The sequence below is a fragment of the Bacillus rossius genome, chromosome 2 (assembly GCF_032445375.1).
Source record: "Bacillus rossius redtenbacheri isolate Brsri chromosome 2, Brsri_v3, whole genome shotgun sequence".
In the NCBI taxonomy this organism is placed as follows: Eukaryota; Metazoa; Arthropoda; class Insecta; order Phasmatodea; family Bacillidae; genus Bacillus; species Bacillus rossius.
The window spans coordinates 106,781,887-106,799,295 of record NC_086331.1 but is presented as its reverse complement, the minus strand read 5'-3'; the positions used below and the strand labels follow the sequence as shown (position 1 = coordinate 106,799,295).

At 35.3% G+C, this 17,409-nt stretch overlaps 1 protein-coding gene across 1 annotated transcript; it reads left to right on the top strand.

The window, feature by feature from the left end:
• The first annotated feature begins 1,521 nt into the window (after positions 1 to 1,521).
• Positions 1,522 to 16,765, top strand: LOC134529571 (histone chaperone asf1-like). Its single transcript, XM_063363798.1, has 3 exons — positions 1,522 to 1,861; positions 10,040 to 10,184; positions 16,664 to 16,765. Exons 1-3 carry the CDS (start codon positions 1,557 to 1,559, stop codon positions 16,700 to 16,702), a joined length of 489 nt encoding a protein of 162 aa, XP_063219868.1. The 5' UTR covers positions 1,522 to 1,556; the 3' UTR covers positions 16,703 to 16,765.
• The last annotated feature ends 644 nt before the right edge of the window (positions 16,766 to 17,409 follow it).

The window sequence follows — 17,409 nt, the reverse complement described above, 5'->3', positions numbered from 1 at the left end:
GGTACTTTATCTCCCTTATTATTCAATATTTATATCAATGATATTTTTAAAGTTCTTCATCATACTACTGGTTTTCTGTTTGCTGATGATCTTAAAATATCCAGAGAAATTTCCTCCTTAAATGACTGTCTGCTTCTTCAATCTGATATTACTGAAATTGATAATTGGTGCAAAATGAATTTAGTTTCACTTAACAAAGATAAAACAAAAATTATTTCTTTCACAAGGAAAATTCATCCAGTTAAATATGATTATTTTCTTGACAACTCAAAAATTTCCAAATCTCTTAGTATAAAAGATCTTGGTGTTATTCTTGATTCCAAACTATTCTTTCATCAACATGTTAATTCTTTAGTATCCTTTTCCCGTAGAACCTTATATTTAATAAATTATATAACTTACTATGCATCTAATATTGAATCCATTCTTACTCTTTATTTGTCCTTAGTTAGAAGTAAACTCGAATATTGCTCAGTTATCTGGAACAGTATTAACACCACCGACAGTGACAAAATTGAATCCATACAAAATAAATTTTTCAAAATAATTAGTTCTAGACACCATCAATTACCCAAATTAGAATCTCTTTCAAATCGTCGCATCCATCTGGATGCCCTGTTTGTGTTCAAGTGCTATAGTTCAAAAATTAATTGCTTATACTTACTTGATAACTCTGGTATTCGAGTCCCGCAGTTCAAAAGCCGCCTTCGATCCCTATTATGTTCCTTACACAATAATAATGATTTAATTTACAGACTTATCTCAAATTTCAATAAATATGAAAATTTTATTAAAAACTTCAAATTTTAATTTTTATGATTACCCTAATATTCTGAGTAATTTTATAATCCTGTTTATTCTTCCAATTTTAGATCAATTAGTTAAAATTATCTCAGTTGCTGTTTTGTTTTGTTTTGTTTGTTATTGTGTCGTCCTTTATTTTCCTGTGTAGGTTGTATTTATTCGCTTGTATGTGTCGTCTTTTATTATCCTGTTTATGTTGTATTTATTCGTTTGTATGTGTCGTGTTTGTATTACTTGTTCTGTGCACACCTCTAAAGCTTCGGCTGTTGGTGTGCATGTCACAAATTTTAATAAATAATAAATAAATAAATAATAAATACTGTTTTAAGTTAAGGTTGTATAGTGAAATGTCTTTAATCCGGCATTGTATGTCTCTGTAAATACTATTATTCAACAGCAATGAAATGCTAATTTACATATTTTTTTTTGGTTTTTCTTGCCAGTTGACCTTGCTTGCTAGGTTGAATTACTGTGCTGTCTGCAATTTTAATCCGCTCAGGGTTTATCATTACTGCCATTTTTCGTTTCTCATTGGGTTAAATTTTACATTTGATATCCCTTTTTAAGATTGTAGTGATGTTTGATAATCTTGCAAAATCACTAATCTGCAGTGGTCTTAAACATGCATAATCAAAAATTTTTGGTATACTCACTTTTTAAAATTTGTATTTTGTTTTTGTTTTAATAAATGTTGTGTGTGTTTGTTTTCTTAGTGGTTGCCTTTGGAACGTGTTGAACAGGAAACTGCTGGAATGGCTATGGTGCAGGTGATTAATGTGATGGTTTTGGACAATCCTTCATCATTCCTGAATCCATTCCAGTTTGAGATAACATTTGAATCCATGATTGATCTCCAGGAAGACCTTGAATGGAAAATAATCTATGTGGGTTCAGCAGAAAGTGAGGCTTTTGATCAGGTTTTGGACACTGTGTATGTTGGACCCGTTCCACAAGGCAGGCACAAGTTTGTGTTCCAAGCAGATCCGCCAGATCCGTCAAAAATTCCAGTTGCCGACGTGGTTGGCGTCACTGTTGTTCTTCTTACTTGTTCATACAGGTAAGGCTTTTTTCCACCTAAGTTTTTGCCTCTAGTGTAATGAACAAGGTGTACCATAACACAAGTCTAAAATAAAAAAAAAACACAAAATGAAATTTTTATAGTTTTTGAGTTATACACATTTTTTTTAAATCTTTCAAATTTCTACCTTGCACCAAATAATTAGATTCTGTAACTAAAAGTATTTGCTACACAATCATAAATAAACCTACTAGTGATAACAATTTGATATAAAATCAAACATGCTATATTTTCAGTGGGGAATAATTTTATGCACCACTAATGCAGCAAAAATTTTTAATAAAATAACTGTAACTATTCATACTGTAAAAAAATATTGTTTTTTAACTTAGCAAATTATTTTCTGAAATTAGCCATCTTTTCATGTAACTTGATAAATCAAAAAGTAATTTTTTTACAGTATGACCAGTCAAATTTACCAAATTATTATTTTTTTTGCAGTATATGTCATCTAAATAAATTTTTTCCCTAAAGTATAGCAAGTTTGATTTTATTTTGAATTGTGATGAATAATATGGTTATTAATGATGGCGTAGCAAAAAAATTGATAGTCACAGTATAATATTTTGGTGCAGGGTGCAAGTAAAATAACTTGTGAAAAAATGCTTATAACTTGAAAACAACACTTTTTGAATTTAGTTTTTTTGATTCAGAACCATAATTTACTGGACTACCAACTGTTATCAGCTTGACATTGAGTTATGGAAAATTCTGTAGAGTTTAAGTTCAATAAATGTAGTTTTACTCTCTGGAAAATAATTTTTGAAAACTAGATAAACCAAACCAATGAAAGCCAACAATAAAGAAACATCAAAAGCTAAACAAAGTATTAAAGTTTCTAATTGAGATATGATGCAATGTTCCTTCAAAGGATATTCTCGGCTACAAGTGACCTTGCACACAGCTACCAGTTGCTGGTTGTTGCTTCTTTGTTATTTATCTAGTCCATTTTGAGCTCTATCAACTTCTTTCAATGTTTTACCACGTGAGCCATGGTTTCAAATGAAAACATGTTTAACAGGTGACTTAACCAAATGGTGTGGAATGTAAATAAGGTGGCAATCTGTTGACACTTGTAGAATCAGATTCGTGTTAAGTCATGTGCACACACTGAATTTTGGTATCAGTCGAGAGTACATTACATAGCTTAAACCTAATACGTACTTTGTTGTAATAACTCTAACTGGATTGAAGAAAAAACATTTTTACAGTGAATTTGTTTGAGTTGGCAAACAGAATAGTGCCTGCTGCTTTGTAACTTGTAATTAATCATGACAAAGATTCGTAAAGTTTCAACAAAATTTTAATTTTATAAATAAATGTCTAAAAACATAGCATTATTTTTTTACATGACTTTTATACAGATACATATATGCCTTAAAAAACACCCAACCCTAAGCACCTGTCAGTTAATGCATAGTTTGAAATGTTAAAGCAAATTAAATATTTTTCGTGTTTTCTTTTAGAAAATACCCCAGAAGTTTTCCTTTTGTATTTGGCAACTGACAGTGGATCCCCCTTCTAACATTTGTAATCAAAATTTTTGTACCATTTTTTAACATTTTGTTCAGATTATTTATATTAACTTGTAAAGCAAAGTGTTCAAAAATAATAAGTTATGATGGACAGTATTGCATGCATTAAATAGTAAGGTACAGTAAAAGCATGGTTTAACTTAGTTGCATTATTGACTAACCGGACTTTATTAGTTCGGGGAGGGAGGGGGGGGGGATCAGTCAGTCTCATCAATAATAGATTTAAACTATTAGCACACAAATAAGGCTTAGTAAATGTCTGTAAAACAGTACATAGCATAGTGGTAGAAGTTGTCAGTTTCAGGCCTCCTTAATCAATTTTGTTGGGGAATCAAAGGTTTCAAGATTTTATTTTTATTTTCATCTGATAGTGATATATTTCATTTTCTCACATTTCAGAAGAAAGCATCACAGCATACAGTCTCATTTATTAGCAAAATGCATCTAGTAATAGTTTCTATCAAATTGTGGTGAAGAAAAGACAAGACAACCTGTGCTGATATGGTGAAAGAAAAAAAAAATCTGGTTACAAGCATAGATCATTTGGACTCAGAAAGCATGACACCCTATTAGACTTTCTTTTCTGGGAGATGACAAACAGCAAACAACCAACTAGATGCATGCCCACCCTTACCCCCTAGCACCATGATATTTATCTTGACAGTGCACTTATATTCTCCCTATGGCTGATAAAAAAAGGTTCAGGACTGCATCTAGGGGAGACCAGGGGTTGCAAGTCACATTTTGCATGTTTCATTCTCATAATCTTAGTTTAGCAATATGCTTTATATATCAATGGATCGTGATTTATTCTATTAAAAAAATAATGAATCTTCCTCTAATGTTATCTATTGCGAAAATACTACAATTTTTGTGAAAACAAGAGAGGTGTGACTTCAAACCCAGTGTTAGGGATGTTTGTCTCAGTGTCTGGGGTAGGAAGTCACATTGTAGATTAAGGGGAGAATATAAAAAAAAAAACACTTATTTAAATCATATGTTCGACATCTTATGTTTAATAATAATACTAATAACTAATTGTACCAAAGAATAAAACTAAAATATTCTAATTTATTTAAAAAAAATTATAACCAAAATTCGCTTAGCGTAGGTATTTAGAATTCTGGTAACCAAAATAAAAATGAAGATAAACATAGTTAAGTTACTAATCTCTATGGACAACAAATATATGAAATAATTTTAAATAAAAAATACCTAACCCTAACTAAATTATATATATTACGACAGTCTAATAAATCAATCTGAATTTTCAGTATCACAGTTATGGCAAATGTTATTTGGTAGACCAGGTTTACATGCTTCAAGAGCCCACAACTTACAATCCTGGCACTGAATCCAGACTTCCCTAGATTTGCTAGCAGAGTAAGTAAGTATAATAAGACCTTCCATGAGAAACTGTCAATATCCTTCGCCCCTTCCCCCTGCCCGCATTCAGTGTGAGTCAAAAGCCAGAACACCACACAGTGTTGTATAGTCCATTCCCAGTAGGGCTAAAATGAATATTTTTCAGGCCCAGTGACAGCAATTTACCATTAATAAATACTGTATAAGTTATTAATATACAATTTGTTCATTAGTCACTCAGCAGTATTTCTGCTGGAAAATCACAGAAACTTCGAAATTTATTGGATGGAAAAATTAAGTAGTGCTGTAAAAATATGTTTTACTGCAAATCAACTACACTCACCTTTCCCTTGATATGCAAACATTTTCGGCATGTGAGGCATAGCAACCGCAACCGTGTGAATGTGAGAGAAGAAAGAAAAGGAATAAGGCCCCCTAAGTAGTGACTTTCTCCCCCTCCGGCTGATATCCGGTTGTGGGGTTAGCAACGGGGCGCGCATTCCATGTTCACACGCTGTGGCCGGAGGTATTTTTTTTGTGGCATTAATAGTATTTACTACTAATGGTATTTTTTTATTAATTTTATTTATTAAGACCAAACACATAAATAATACAAGATATATTTGGTTCATAAAGTAAAACCAAATTTTTCTCCAGTGTAGCCCTATAGAAGTAGCGATTTTATAAATGCAATCTGTGGAACCGTGAGCGTAAGTAACATCAGGGTTCTAGTATACTAATTCACAACACACATGAACAAGGGCTGGTTGTCACATGTGACTACCAGCCCCATCAACTTGAGACAACCTTCCCCAAAACACATTTTGGAATATCACCTCTCAAAATAAATTTAAATATATGTTTACTTGAAAAAAATGATATAATGAAACACATATTTAGCATCATCAATATACAAAAAGGTATATTACTACACAAAATTTAAGTATACTTACGAGACGGAGATGCACAAAATATTACTTTCACTGTATCAAAAAAAAACGAACGCACTAGTTTCCGAACCATGTTCCAGATGTTGCTATTGCGATCTTTTGACACCAATCAAAGAACTAATTTGATTGTTTAGATTTCTTTTATCGTCGCTGTGACAACCAACCTGTGAGAAAACAATACCCGGTCTCCCCGACAAGAAAAGGTGTGTTGGGGGGGGGGGGGGGGGAGGGAGAGAGAGAGAGAGAATAGAGACAAAAACAATAGTTTTTTTATGTTTTTAGTTAAAATTTTTAATTGAAAATAAAACCAATCAATGTTACATAATATTAAAGATAATGGTTTTCACAGAACAAAAGAAGCAAGCGTACATACAAATTTAAGTCCTATACAATTTTAAACTAAATCAGTGCTGTTAGTCTATACAACGTATTTCCAAACCTACATATTGTTTCTTTAGTAATACTCCACTTGAATATAATTGTTTATAGACACTTTTTCATTTTGTTCCTTACTAAGTGAGCTTTTCAATTTTGTGACTTGATGAAGGGAACACAGTGAAACCCCTCAAATCTGAACTAATTGGGGCTGTAGCCTATTCGAATTTCAGTTTGTTCGGATTAGCAGAAAACTATCCATTACATAATAGCGAGCCCTCGTTACAGTTGTCGGGGTTCGGGTTTCGAGCGGATCGCTACGGTGTTGATTGATAATGGGCGCTACCACGTGGAAGGGCACGTGGACCCGGCTATCATCCGTCTCAGGGCGTGACGTCGCCCGTGTGAGGCAAGACTAGACCCTCGGTTACCTCCCGTAATACACTCAGACCTGGCCCGCTCTCAGCGTCGGGCACGCTTATGCTATACCAATTAACAGTGGGCTCTCCAGGCGTCCCACACGCCTGCTCACGAGGTACAAGTCGCCACGTGGTCGGTGCAGAAAAAATACAAGGAGACAGATAGAATTAATACGTTTAATACTGGCACGTACTTCCGTACACGGTCTCACGAGGTGCGTCTCCAAGACCCCAGGCACCTAATCGGAACGCAGGGAATAAGGCCCACGCACGTGGCCTGCACAAGCGATTACTAAGATTTGAAAAGACTCGTTAAGAGTTTAAAACAATGATTATGTTAAACAGTCCCCCGACCGAGGCAGACCCCGGAGATACGTGAAAGCGATTTGAAGGAATTATACAGAAACTGAATTACTAATCAGTGAACAAGAGTGAAGTCCCCGGGTCGTTGGTGGCGTAGAACTGACCGAGCGCCGGGCGCCCTCGAAGCAACATGGCGCCTTCCCGCCTTGCCAGTTTACCGTTACGCCTTTCCGATTAGATGCCTTGTAATCTTATATAAAGAAATACAAAAACACTCCTAAAATTAACACATGTCCTCCCACGGCTCTATTACTGTTTAAGCTAGAGTTATTAATTAATTAAAATATATATACATTTCAACTTCGTTCACGTTCGTGTTCGCTCGGGTCCGCCCGGCAACGTCTTTAACTTACTTACTAAAATTTATATAATAAACAAAACAAAAACCTTCCCGCCCGTTAGTGGCGACACAAATGATTGGGGAAAAAATAAAAAGATATACAATATTATTATTACATATTTAGGGGGGGACGTCGCACTGCCGCTACAGTGCCCTCTTGAGGTAGTTTGTGGCGCGCTATTGAAACACACACGACTACGTACTCAAGATGGAGCGGCTGCCAGTGTGGGAAGTGGGATGGGGGGCGAGGGGAAAGGTGGCGGAGGCTGACCAGGCTTCTGGGGCGCAGGCCCGGTTGACGTCACAGTATAGGACTGTACATTGAGCGAGACAGGCTGGTTTTGGCGCGCAATAAGCGAAGGTTAGTGACCTTAACGGGTGAGAAGGCGGCGGGAAGGTAGCTGAACGTATTTTTGTTTGGCAGGCCTGCACTAAAAATAGAACACTATCCTAACTGTCTTGTAGTTAATCAGCTCCCGTCTGTTGTTCTGTGTGTGTCTCCTGTCACTGCACTGCTTCATTTGTGTGCTGTTCGTTTTTGTTTCTGTTCGAGTGCATTGTTATTGTTGTGTTTGTAATTAAGTGAACTGTGTTGATTAATGTTTTGATTTTAAATTACGGCAAGCAAACAAAAACATAGTTCTCATACCGTAGAACAAAACCTGAAAGCTTTAAAGCGTCTGGACGCTGGGGAAAGTTTGACAAATTTGGCTGGCGAGTTTGGTGTTCGTAAAGAAAAAATTGTGTCAAAATTGAACAGTTTTGCAATGTAACAAATGATAAAACCTTAAAAGAACGCCATCACATAACAGTGTCCATAAATGAAAAAAAAACCTGATAAATCAGTTTTTTTGTGGATTTCACAACAGTGACAAAAAAGGAGTGCCTATTAGTGGTCCACTAATTCAAGAGAAGGCATTAAAGCTTACCAAACTAATGAACGGTGATTCGACCTTCACTGCTAGAAACGGATGGTTGGATTGATGTAAGAAAAGGCATGGGATCAGACAACTGTCGATAAGCGAAGAGAAGCTATCAGCTGACACACAGCTTCTGCAGAATAATACCTCAGCGAATTTAGTGATTTTTTTCCCTCAGAAAACTACTCGCCACAGCAAATTTACAATGCAGACGACACTGAGTTGAAATTTAAAGCCCTTCCCACTAAAAGTCTTGCTTCTCAAGAGGAATCTTCTGCGCCAGGTTTTAAAATGAACAAAAGAGTCTTATAGTTTTAGCCTGCAGTAACGCAGTGTTATCAAACAAGCTTCCATTGATGGTGATTGGTAAATCTACCAAACCACGAGCCCTTAAGAATATGAATATCAATTCTCTCCCTGTCTATTACCGGAATCAAAACAAAGCAAGGATGACTAGTTCTATTTTAAGGTGTAGTTTGACAAGCAATTTGTTCCTTCAGTGAAAAAGTTTAATGAAGAAAATGGACTACCCATCAGACATGCGGCTGATATGCGGGGACATAAATGCAGTTTTTCTGCCTCCCAATGTGACATTGTTGCTACAGCCTATGGATCAGGGTGTTCTACAAAATATATAACTAAGCTAACGAAAAAAGTTCTTACAATATCTTGAGAAGCTGAAGAAAGTTACAATAATTTACTGGGTTGCAGAATCGTGGCAAAATACAATAATTACTGCGGAGATCTTGGAAGAAGCTTTGGCCTAGCCTCGAGTTCGAGAGAACACCTACCCCTACACCTGTCACACAAGATGATAACACTGAGCTCCTTCATCTTGTTCAGCAAAGTACCAGGTTGTCTAGAGGAGTGGGCAAGAGTTGATGTCAATGAAGAATGCAGTGAACATGAAAAAGTGAGTCTGGTCCAAAGTCAACATGACAGCAATGTAGAAAGTCAACATGACAGCAATGTAGCTAGTGACAGTGAGGAGGAAGAAACTTTGACAGTCAATGTGACTTATACTGATGCTTCCTCTGCTCTTGACATTGCTTTGCACTTCGTAGAACAACATGCAGTAGCCATGCCAAACAATGTCACGTTCATGTACAATTGCCTCCGCGGGAAGGTTTTTGTCACTTCGACAATTGAAGATAACTGATTTCAAGTGAAATATTAGGTGATATTTTGTGTGTTTCTATTGTTATTTCATTGTTTTTGCAAAGTGATTAAGCTAAAGAATTTCAATAACCAACTTAAACCATTTTTCAATCCTGGATGACATATGTATGTATACACATTTACACTTTGTTAGGTATGCTAACTGTACTTCTTTGTTAATTTTCAACTAAATATATAAAGTAATGTTATGATGTAGAATATATAATTGTTTTATGACTAATATCTCTTTTTGCGTGTTTTTTTCAAACTTAGTTTTATCAAAAAAAAACCTTGTTTGGATTACCCGGGATTTCAGATTTCTGGGGTTCGGATTTGAGGGGTTTTACTATACTTATGTTAGATCCTGTAAACATACACCACTGTCCTTCTGTCCAACCCAACCTGAGACATGGCTATCCTGACCTCTCTTCAAACCAGCTGCTGCCTCCAAAGGAAATAGAGCATTATAACAAAGAGGAATCCTTACAATACAGCTACCAGTGGCAAGAAATTGCTTATTATCACTTTTATTTTGTGTGGGGAACCACTTAAACCACGGTATACCTGAATTCACAATACACCAAACTGAGTTATTTCAGGTTTCTACTATTGAGTGTATGTTTTACATGTTCACTTATTGATTGTACTATCATTAATTTGTGACAATTTTTGTATCTTGGTTGTTTGTAAACAGTACTACATAGTTTCACATTTTTAATTTTGTTTTTTAAGGAATCAGGAATGTATTCGAGTGGGATACTATGTCAACAATGATTATCTGGATCCAGAAAACAGAGAGCAGCCTCCAAATGTCATACAATTTGACAAGTTACGAAGAAACATTTTAGCTACTAGCCCACGGATGACCATTTTCCAGGTATTATATTCCATTCTGATATTCTCTTTATGAATTCTAACATTTAATTTGTGTATTATGATTAAGCTGATTACTGATTTTATTTTAATGTACAGTTAAACAGTTTAAGAAAAATGTGTTGTTATAAGATATTAGTAGCCATTCTAAATATGTTAGGTATATGCAATCATGAAGAAAAGCTACTTGGACAATTTTAGCAAGTTTTTAGAAATTAGTAGTTAACTGATAAAACGTTTGTAGACTTTACCCCATCTGTCTGATTCATAGTCCATAGGCGCTAGCCAAAAGGGATAAAAAAATTCACAACTTACTATCACCTAACCAATGTAATTTTTAAGTAGAACTTATTCTTTGGTTAAAATATTCAGTTTAATGCTGTTTTGTTATGATGTAAAGTTTATAATTTTTATTAGTTTTGGAGGTACTCTCAATGCAGCTTTCCTTGGTTCGGTGCATTCTGTAATCTGGCCCCAATTGAGCCACTTGCAACGTGATTTTTTTTTAATAAGGGGTAAAAACCATAAAAAATAGCATGAAAATTAAACATATTTTGGATAGCTAACATAGATTAATTGTAGGAGCTGTGTTGTCACTATCCGTAATTTATAAACCCCAGTAAGTTTGAAAAAAAATCTCAATTGATAAATTTACCAGTTTAAAACACAAGATTATACAGCAGTGCCATTAATAATTTAAAATATATATTAACTTACCTTTTATTTAAAAATGATCCATTGCATATAAACCTTTTGATACTCAAATGACAGTTCTTAAAACACATTTTACAACAGTAACAATAATAGAAAAATGGATACTTAGTAGAGGTAGGCCTACATATAGAAACACAAAACTATATAGAATTTGCGAAGGAAAAAAACTCTATAGTGTCCACTGCATTATTTTGGTATTGAAAAATTAGGAAAATTGGTAAGCAAGCTTTACAATTTATAAAAATTGTAAAGACAAATGTCCTAACCGAGCTGATTTAATACATGAGCATAGCTACTGCCGTAAAAATAATACAGGAAATTTAAATCTTCTGCTTTTTTGAAAAATAATCAGACATTATTTTTGACTTCCTCTTTTAAACAGAGTGCTGCACTGCTTCCAGTTCCTTCTTCTTCTTCTTCTTCTTCTTCTTCTTCTTCTTCTTCTTCTCAGATTCTTCTTTCTTCCCACTAAGCACACCTTCAAGCATAGCTTGAGCTAATAGTATTTCAGACATGTTATTCTGAGAAACAGCCTTCTTTAGCCTACTATTAGCTTCAAGGAATAGCTTATCCATAGCTTTTCGTTTTGCTCTTCTTCTCTCTTCAATATTTTCAACTTTTCTTCATATATTGAAATCTTCTCTCATTCTTTAATTAAGTTTGTCCTTTTCAGTTCCTCTGCAACCCTTCTTTTCTCAGCCTCAGCTTTTAGTATTGCATCTTCCTCTCCAAGTGAGCCTGGTAGCTGGAATGCGCACTTCGAGCCATGGACAGAAGCTCTTTCGTCATGAGAACCAAATGAGAATTCATGTCAAACATTTTCAAACAACTTTTGACAATCATTGCAGCATTTAATGTTCTTTCAGACATGGACCCTCTTTCTTCTGTCAAAAACTTGGAAGAGACAGAGAAGCTGCGCTCCACATCTGCATTTCCATGTGGTAAACACAACACAGCTTTCACTACTGCACTCACTTGAGGATACTTGAACACATTCAAGGTACTTTTCATGACAAAAAATTGCAACCAATATTCATCAATATGATCACAGATATCAGGTACTTTTTCTTGTTGTAACAGCTTCCATTCATCTTGAAGGACATCAGTGTCAATATTCATGGGCAATGCTTTTGAAACAGTGACAATATCTGAACAACTTCGCAGAGAAACTCTCTCCTTTTGCTGAAGGAAGCGGAATTTTTTTAGCAATGGCTTTGACTTTCAAGAGGATTTAGATAGTACGTGTGAGCAAGCATTTACAAAATACTTCTGTACCATGTCAAGGAATGGGAGGCGGTCACACTCCCGCATCTGGGAGGAAAAAAAAACAAGCAATTTCGTATCTATAATACTAAGTGACAATTTTATAGCAAACTGAGAGGTGGAAAAAATTTGTAACAAAGCAATAGTTAAAAAAGTAAAACAATCATATTTTACCTAATTCAGTTCAGATAAAACATCATCATTGACCTGAACTTGACTTGCAGGAAGAAGTTTTTCTGGTTTTAGCAGAGCCTCACACACCCCAAGTTCTTTGATGGAGTCAGGTTTAGAAACTTTCAAAATTAATGTTTTTACCAAGGTATTAAGTTCGTCAAATATAACATGAATCATAGGCTCATCTTTCTGAAACATGCCAGTGAAACGTGTGAACAAGCGAGCACTTGAAGTCACAAACAATAATTCAACCTTCATAGTTGGTTTCTTTAACAATTCCACAATCCTTCGATACTTTGCACTCTTTGTTAAGTCACGCTTCTTTTTTGGAACAAACGACAAAAAGTATTTTTTCACAGCACTCCACTGTTCTATGAGTCTTACTGTTGCTCCTTCTAGCGTGAGCCATCTTGACGAGACATGTTTGATAAAGCTGTGATGAGGAAGGTTTAGTTCAGTCTGCAACACAGCATAATCTTCCCACCTAGATGGCCAAAAGGTGAAAAAGTCATGAACTGATATCACTAAATCAGATGCACTTTCCCCGAATACATCAAGTCCACATAGAAATGCATTATGTAAAATGTGGATATTGCAAGTTCCAATATCAAGAAAGTTTTTGTTTCTAATATTCTTCAATTCTTCATTCATGAGTCATATTGTTTTTTGTTAACATTTGGGCCATCACAGCCGAGCATCACAAGTTTCTGACGTGGTAACGATGCACTGTCCAATGCATTATTTTTTTTCTTAAGAACAACTTCTGCTGTAGCTGATCCAATAACTATGTTTGAAGATGGACATGATTTTTTTTTTTCCTTTCTGACCAGTATCTTACAGCAATATGAAGTTCCTTTTTGCCGGCATTATTTGTAGTCTCATCATAGTAAATGCTATAGTATGTCCCTGCCAAGTCATCCAACAAAAGTTTCCGAAAGTAAGGGGCCAAAGCATCAGTCAAGACATACCTTGCTTTTGTACTAGACAAAGAAAAATTATCAGCGATTTCTGAACTACCATTACCATTGTTAGGAAACATACAGCCAAACAATTCTGCAATATTATCGCACGATGAAAAAGAGAAATTTGATGCAACACATTTTAAAACTCAATAAATCTCAGCAGCTGTATAATTGTCACGCACACTGTACACTTGTAATGTTTACTCTGCAAGTGGTACAATATCTGCAAATTCTGTAGCACCTGTAGAACTTGAACAACTTGGCCTAACTGCTGCAAGTCGCTGTTTTTTATGTAAATTTGTTTCACAAAATTTCTTGTGTCTTGTAGTACTGGCATGCTGCGAAATGGCTTGAAAACCTTTAGCGCTGACACTGAAGGTCACATTACATAACAAACACGAAAGTTCTTGGTCATTATGTTTTCTTCCCAATTCCTTGATGACATAACCATTCCCGTCCTTTCTTTCAAGCCATTCAAGATGAAGCTTGCACTTCCCCATTTTTCTAGTAGGCGATCGTAGCACAGCTATATAGTTGAAACCATATTATACCGTTCAAAATTTTAACACACCAACAAAACTGTTTTACCGTTATTTTTAATAAGCGCCGGTAAACCCAACATGTTCCAACAGCCAATGAAAATAACATAGCACACTACACTATACTCGCAAGTTTCACACTAGACGATACGTATAATAACTGACGTTTTCATAAATCATATAAAAAGTAAAACCGGAACCATCAAAAGTTCTTTATATCTTCAGTATTTTAATTTGTCCAACAGCAAACTCTATCTGTACAACTATACGCCGTACTTTTAGTTTTTTGTAGTAAAAATAAAAATGGTGTCACATCTCATGCAATGGCCAGTGTCGGCTCAGTGTTGCCAAGATGCCAACAAATAAATGGGGAATGTCGCTACAACTCTACAGAAATTCCGCAGCATTCCCGTACACACACGTAAACAGGATACAATATTGGTTGTAATGTCCAATACGCCTGGTATTTTCTTGTCGCACAAGCGGTTGAATTCCAGTACGCGTAGCTGTATTTCACTACTGTTGGCAACATGTAGCTTGCGTTGCCGATGACAAGTACACACTTCACAACAAAAGCATACACCATGTGAAAATACAACACAAATAAATACAAAATGAAATGGAAATAATACATACGTCCTATTTTATATTCAATGAATACTCACTAAAAAATTTCGTCGTAAAAATGGCAAAAATAATAGCGCTGTTGGTATTGGTATGGACACTTCAAAAAAAGTGAAAAAAGTTACCATTGCTTGAAAAAAGTGATTAAAAGTAGCTTTCTGTAAAAAAAAGTGACTGACTTTGAGGCCTGTAATACATATGCCAAGTCCTGCCTTGGAAAGGTTTCGTAGCTTTCTGAAGTCGCATCATTAGAATCTCAGACAGAATACTCAGATACTCAAAACTCTGAGAACAATGGAGACCTAGTTACACCACTTCACGCAGACGGGGCTCTAGGATCATGCGGAACTTTCAAGAGTCGCAGAGAATTCTCTGGGCTCAATAAGAAAGCGCAGGGGAAGGGGGGTAGCGAGGTGCAGCTGCTGATCAGATTAGGCATGTAGTGGTAATGTAGGGATGGGCACTACTTGCATCATGCACTACCCGCATGAAGGCGTGCGGTCTGGCTGGCTAGATTATTGCTAGAGTCCATGTAACAATAAGTTTTGCTAGCTAACAAAAACTAATTGTATGGGTTGTATTGTCCGTACCCTTCATTTACACAGTCCAGTATGTTAAAAAAAAAATTAAACATAAAATTTAAAAATAGAATACTGCAGTCACCGTGGTTTAGAATAACTTTGGTAACACTACTTTTGTTGCTGCCCGCCTAAAATGCACGCCAAAGCACGATATTGCGGAAAATTTGTTTCTTTGTTCTTCATGTGCCTCTTTGTTCCTCCTGCTAGTACAGATGAGCTGCCTGTCTGTTCCTCAATTTCTACACGTAAGACATTATTAGACATCTGCCCATTCAGCTGCCGGTAACTGTACGTGCTTGATCAGTCATGATGCACCGTGTTCAATTATTTGAGACAAAACTAGAAGTATTACAGCGTGCAGATTGTCATGAAGGCCACGCTTATGTTAGTCGCACTTTAGTTTTAAGCAAGTCAACTCTGCGCACAATCGTACGAAATAAGGACTCTTACCAAAAGTTTATATAAGTCTGATGCTGGTGGTTGTACTAGCGGGAATATATTTGACATTAGATACCGGAACAGAAATGAACAGATGATTCACGTGGAAAAAGGTTGTTTAATGATTGTTGCAATGAAAAAAATTATCATTGGCCTGATAGGATTAGTGTGAACCAGGTGGTGATACGCGAATAAGCACTTTAATTTTTTAAAAATTAAAATGTAATTATCCGGACAATAATATTGGTTTCACTGTCAGTAAAAGATGGTTTGGAAAAGTACGCGACATGAGTTGAAGGTCACGCCCGGGCGGGCAAGTCAGCCAGCCGACTGACGAAGTACATAACCACGTATCTCCCGTTATGCGGTGTCGTATTTGTCATAAAAAGTGTGATTGGGGGGAGGGGGGGGAGGCAATAAAGATAAATGGTATGACATTATTATAGTTGAGTGTTATTCAACGTATTTAATATTATGTAAAGTATATTTTCCTACACAATTCTGGAACACATTAAATAAATTTGCCTTGCTATTTATGGAAAGTAATGCTTCAGAATACGCAATTTCGAATAACACGAGCATTTTTAGGAACGGATTAGTCATGCTAAGTGAGGGATAGGTGTATTGTGATTTTGGATAATCCACAGTATCCCAGTTAAAACTATGTTGGTACTTGATAATCTAGCAAAATCACTAATACAGGATGCTGTGGTTCCTCATGTACCAGATTCAAATGTTTACTGTTCAAGTACTTTTAGAGCTCTAAAATTTGGTGTGTCAGTTACATAAATTAAACTTGACACAAAATTTAGAGTGTTAGTGTACCCCTTGTTAATTTTAAGCTGTGTAGAAATTTGAGATAGTAAGTGCATAGTTCTTTCCAAATTTACAATATTGTTGGGAATATTGGTGATAGAAACCTCACAAAAGATGTTTTTTTATATGAGAGTGTTAAAACACCAGTTTTAAGTAAAGAATGTTATATTCTAGTCTTTAAAATTTGTTTCAAACAGTTAACATTAGTTAGTTCCATGTGAAAGTGTTGCATGCAGAATAAAAAATTATTAAATAAAAAATCTAAACTGAGTACTATTTTTAATTTTCTCCTCAGCTCTGCCCAGATATTATTCTTTGGAAATACCTTGTTTGTGAACATTGGATTGCACAAGTTAATTTTTGTTGTTATAGGTGGAGTGGGATGATGTTTCAGCAGACCCAAGCAACTAACTACTAAAAGAGCTAAATTTTTTTAAAATTTTTAATATTGTATACAAGTTGAAACCAATTTTCCAGCAGATGATTTCATTTTTTGTCTTGTTATTGAGAATTGCAAAACGTGCATTTCATTTTGTGCTATATAAGTCTGAAGAATTTCACTGTTTTAAAGTGGCTGTAAATGTTGATATTTTAAGATGTAAAGACAGAGACTAACAAAAAATATGTGGAAAAGTTAAATTTTTTTTAAACGTACATAGTCTGAAAGTGTTTGCTAAGTATGAAAAACATACCTATTGACTCTTGTTGCTGGCTGGAAAAAAATGTATGTCTGTACTATTTTTATTTCATAAAATGTGTGTACACATTTTGCAGCAAACTTAATTGAAAACCATTTGTAAAATGTACCAACATTGGTCATTATTTTGAAATAAGAGTCTGAGCATGTAATGTGAACCACAAAGTATTAATATTTATAACATTGTGTGATAGTGATACCATGTAGTGACTGTACTAGAGATTTGGTAGTGGCAGTTACAGGAAATTTTTATTTAAATAAACTAGTATAAGTATGCATTTATGTTGGCTGCTAGAACAGATAGTGCAACCATGTACTGTGTAGTCATATTTATGACAGTAGATGGACTTTTTCCCCCAAAAGAACACAGTCTAAAAGTGATAGCTGTGTCTGAAACAAATACCTTCCAAACTCTTGTTGC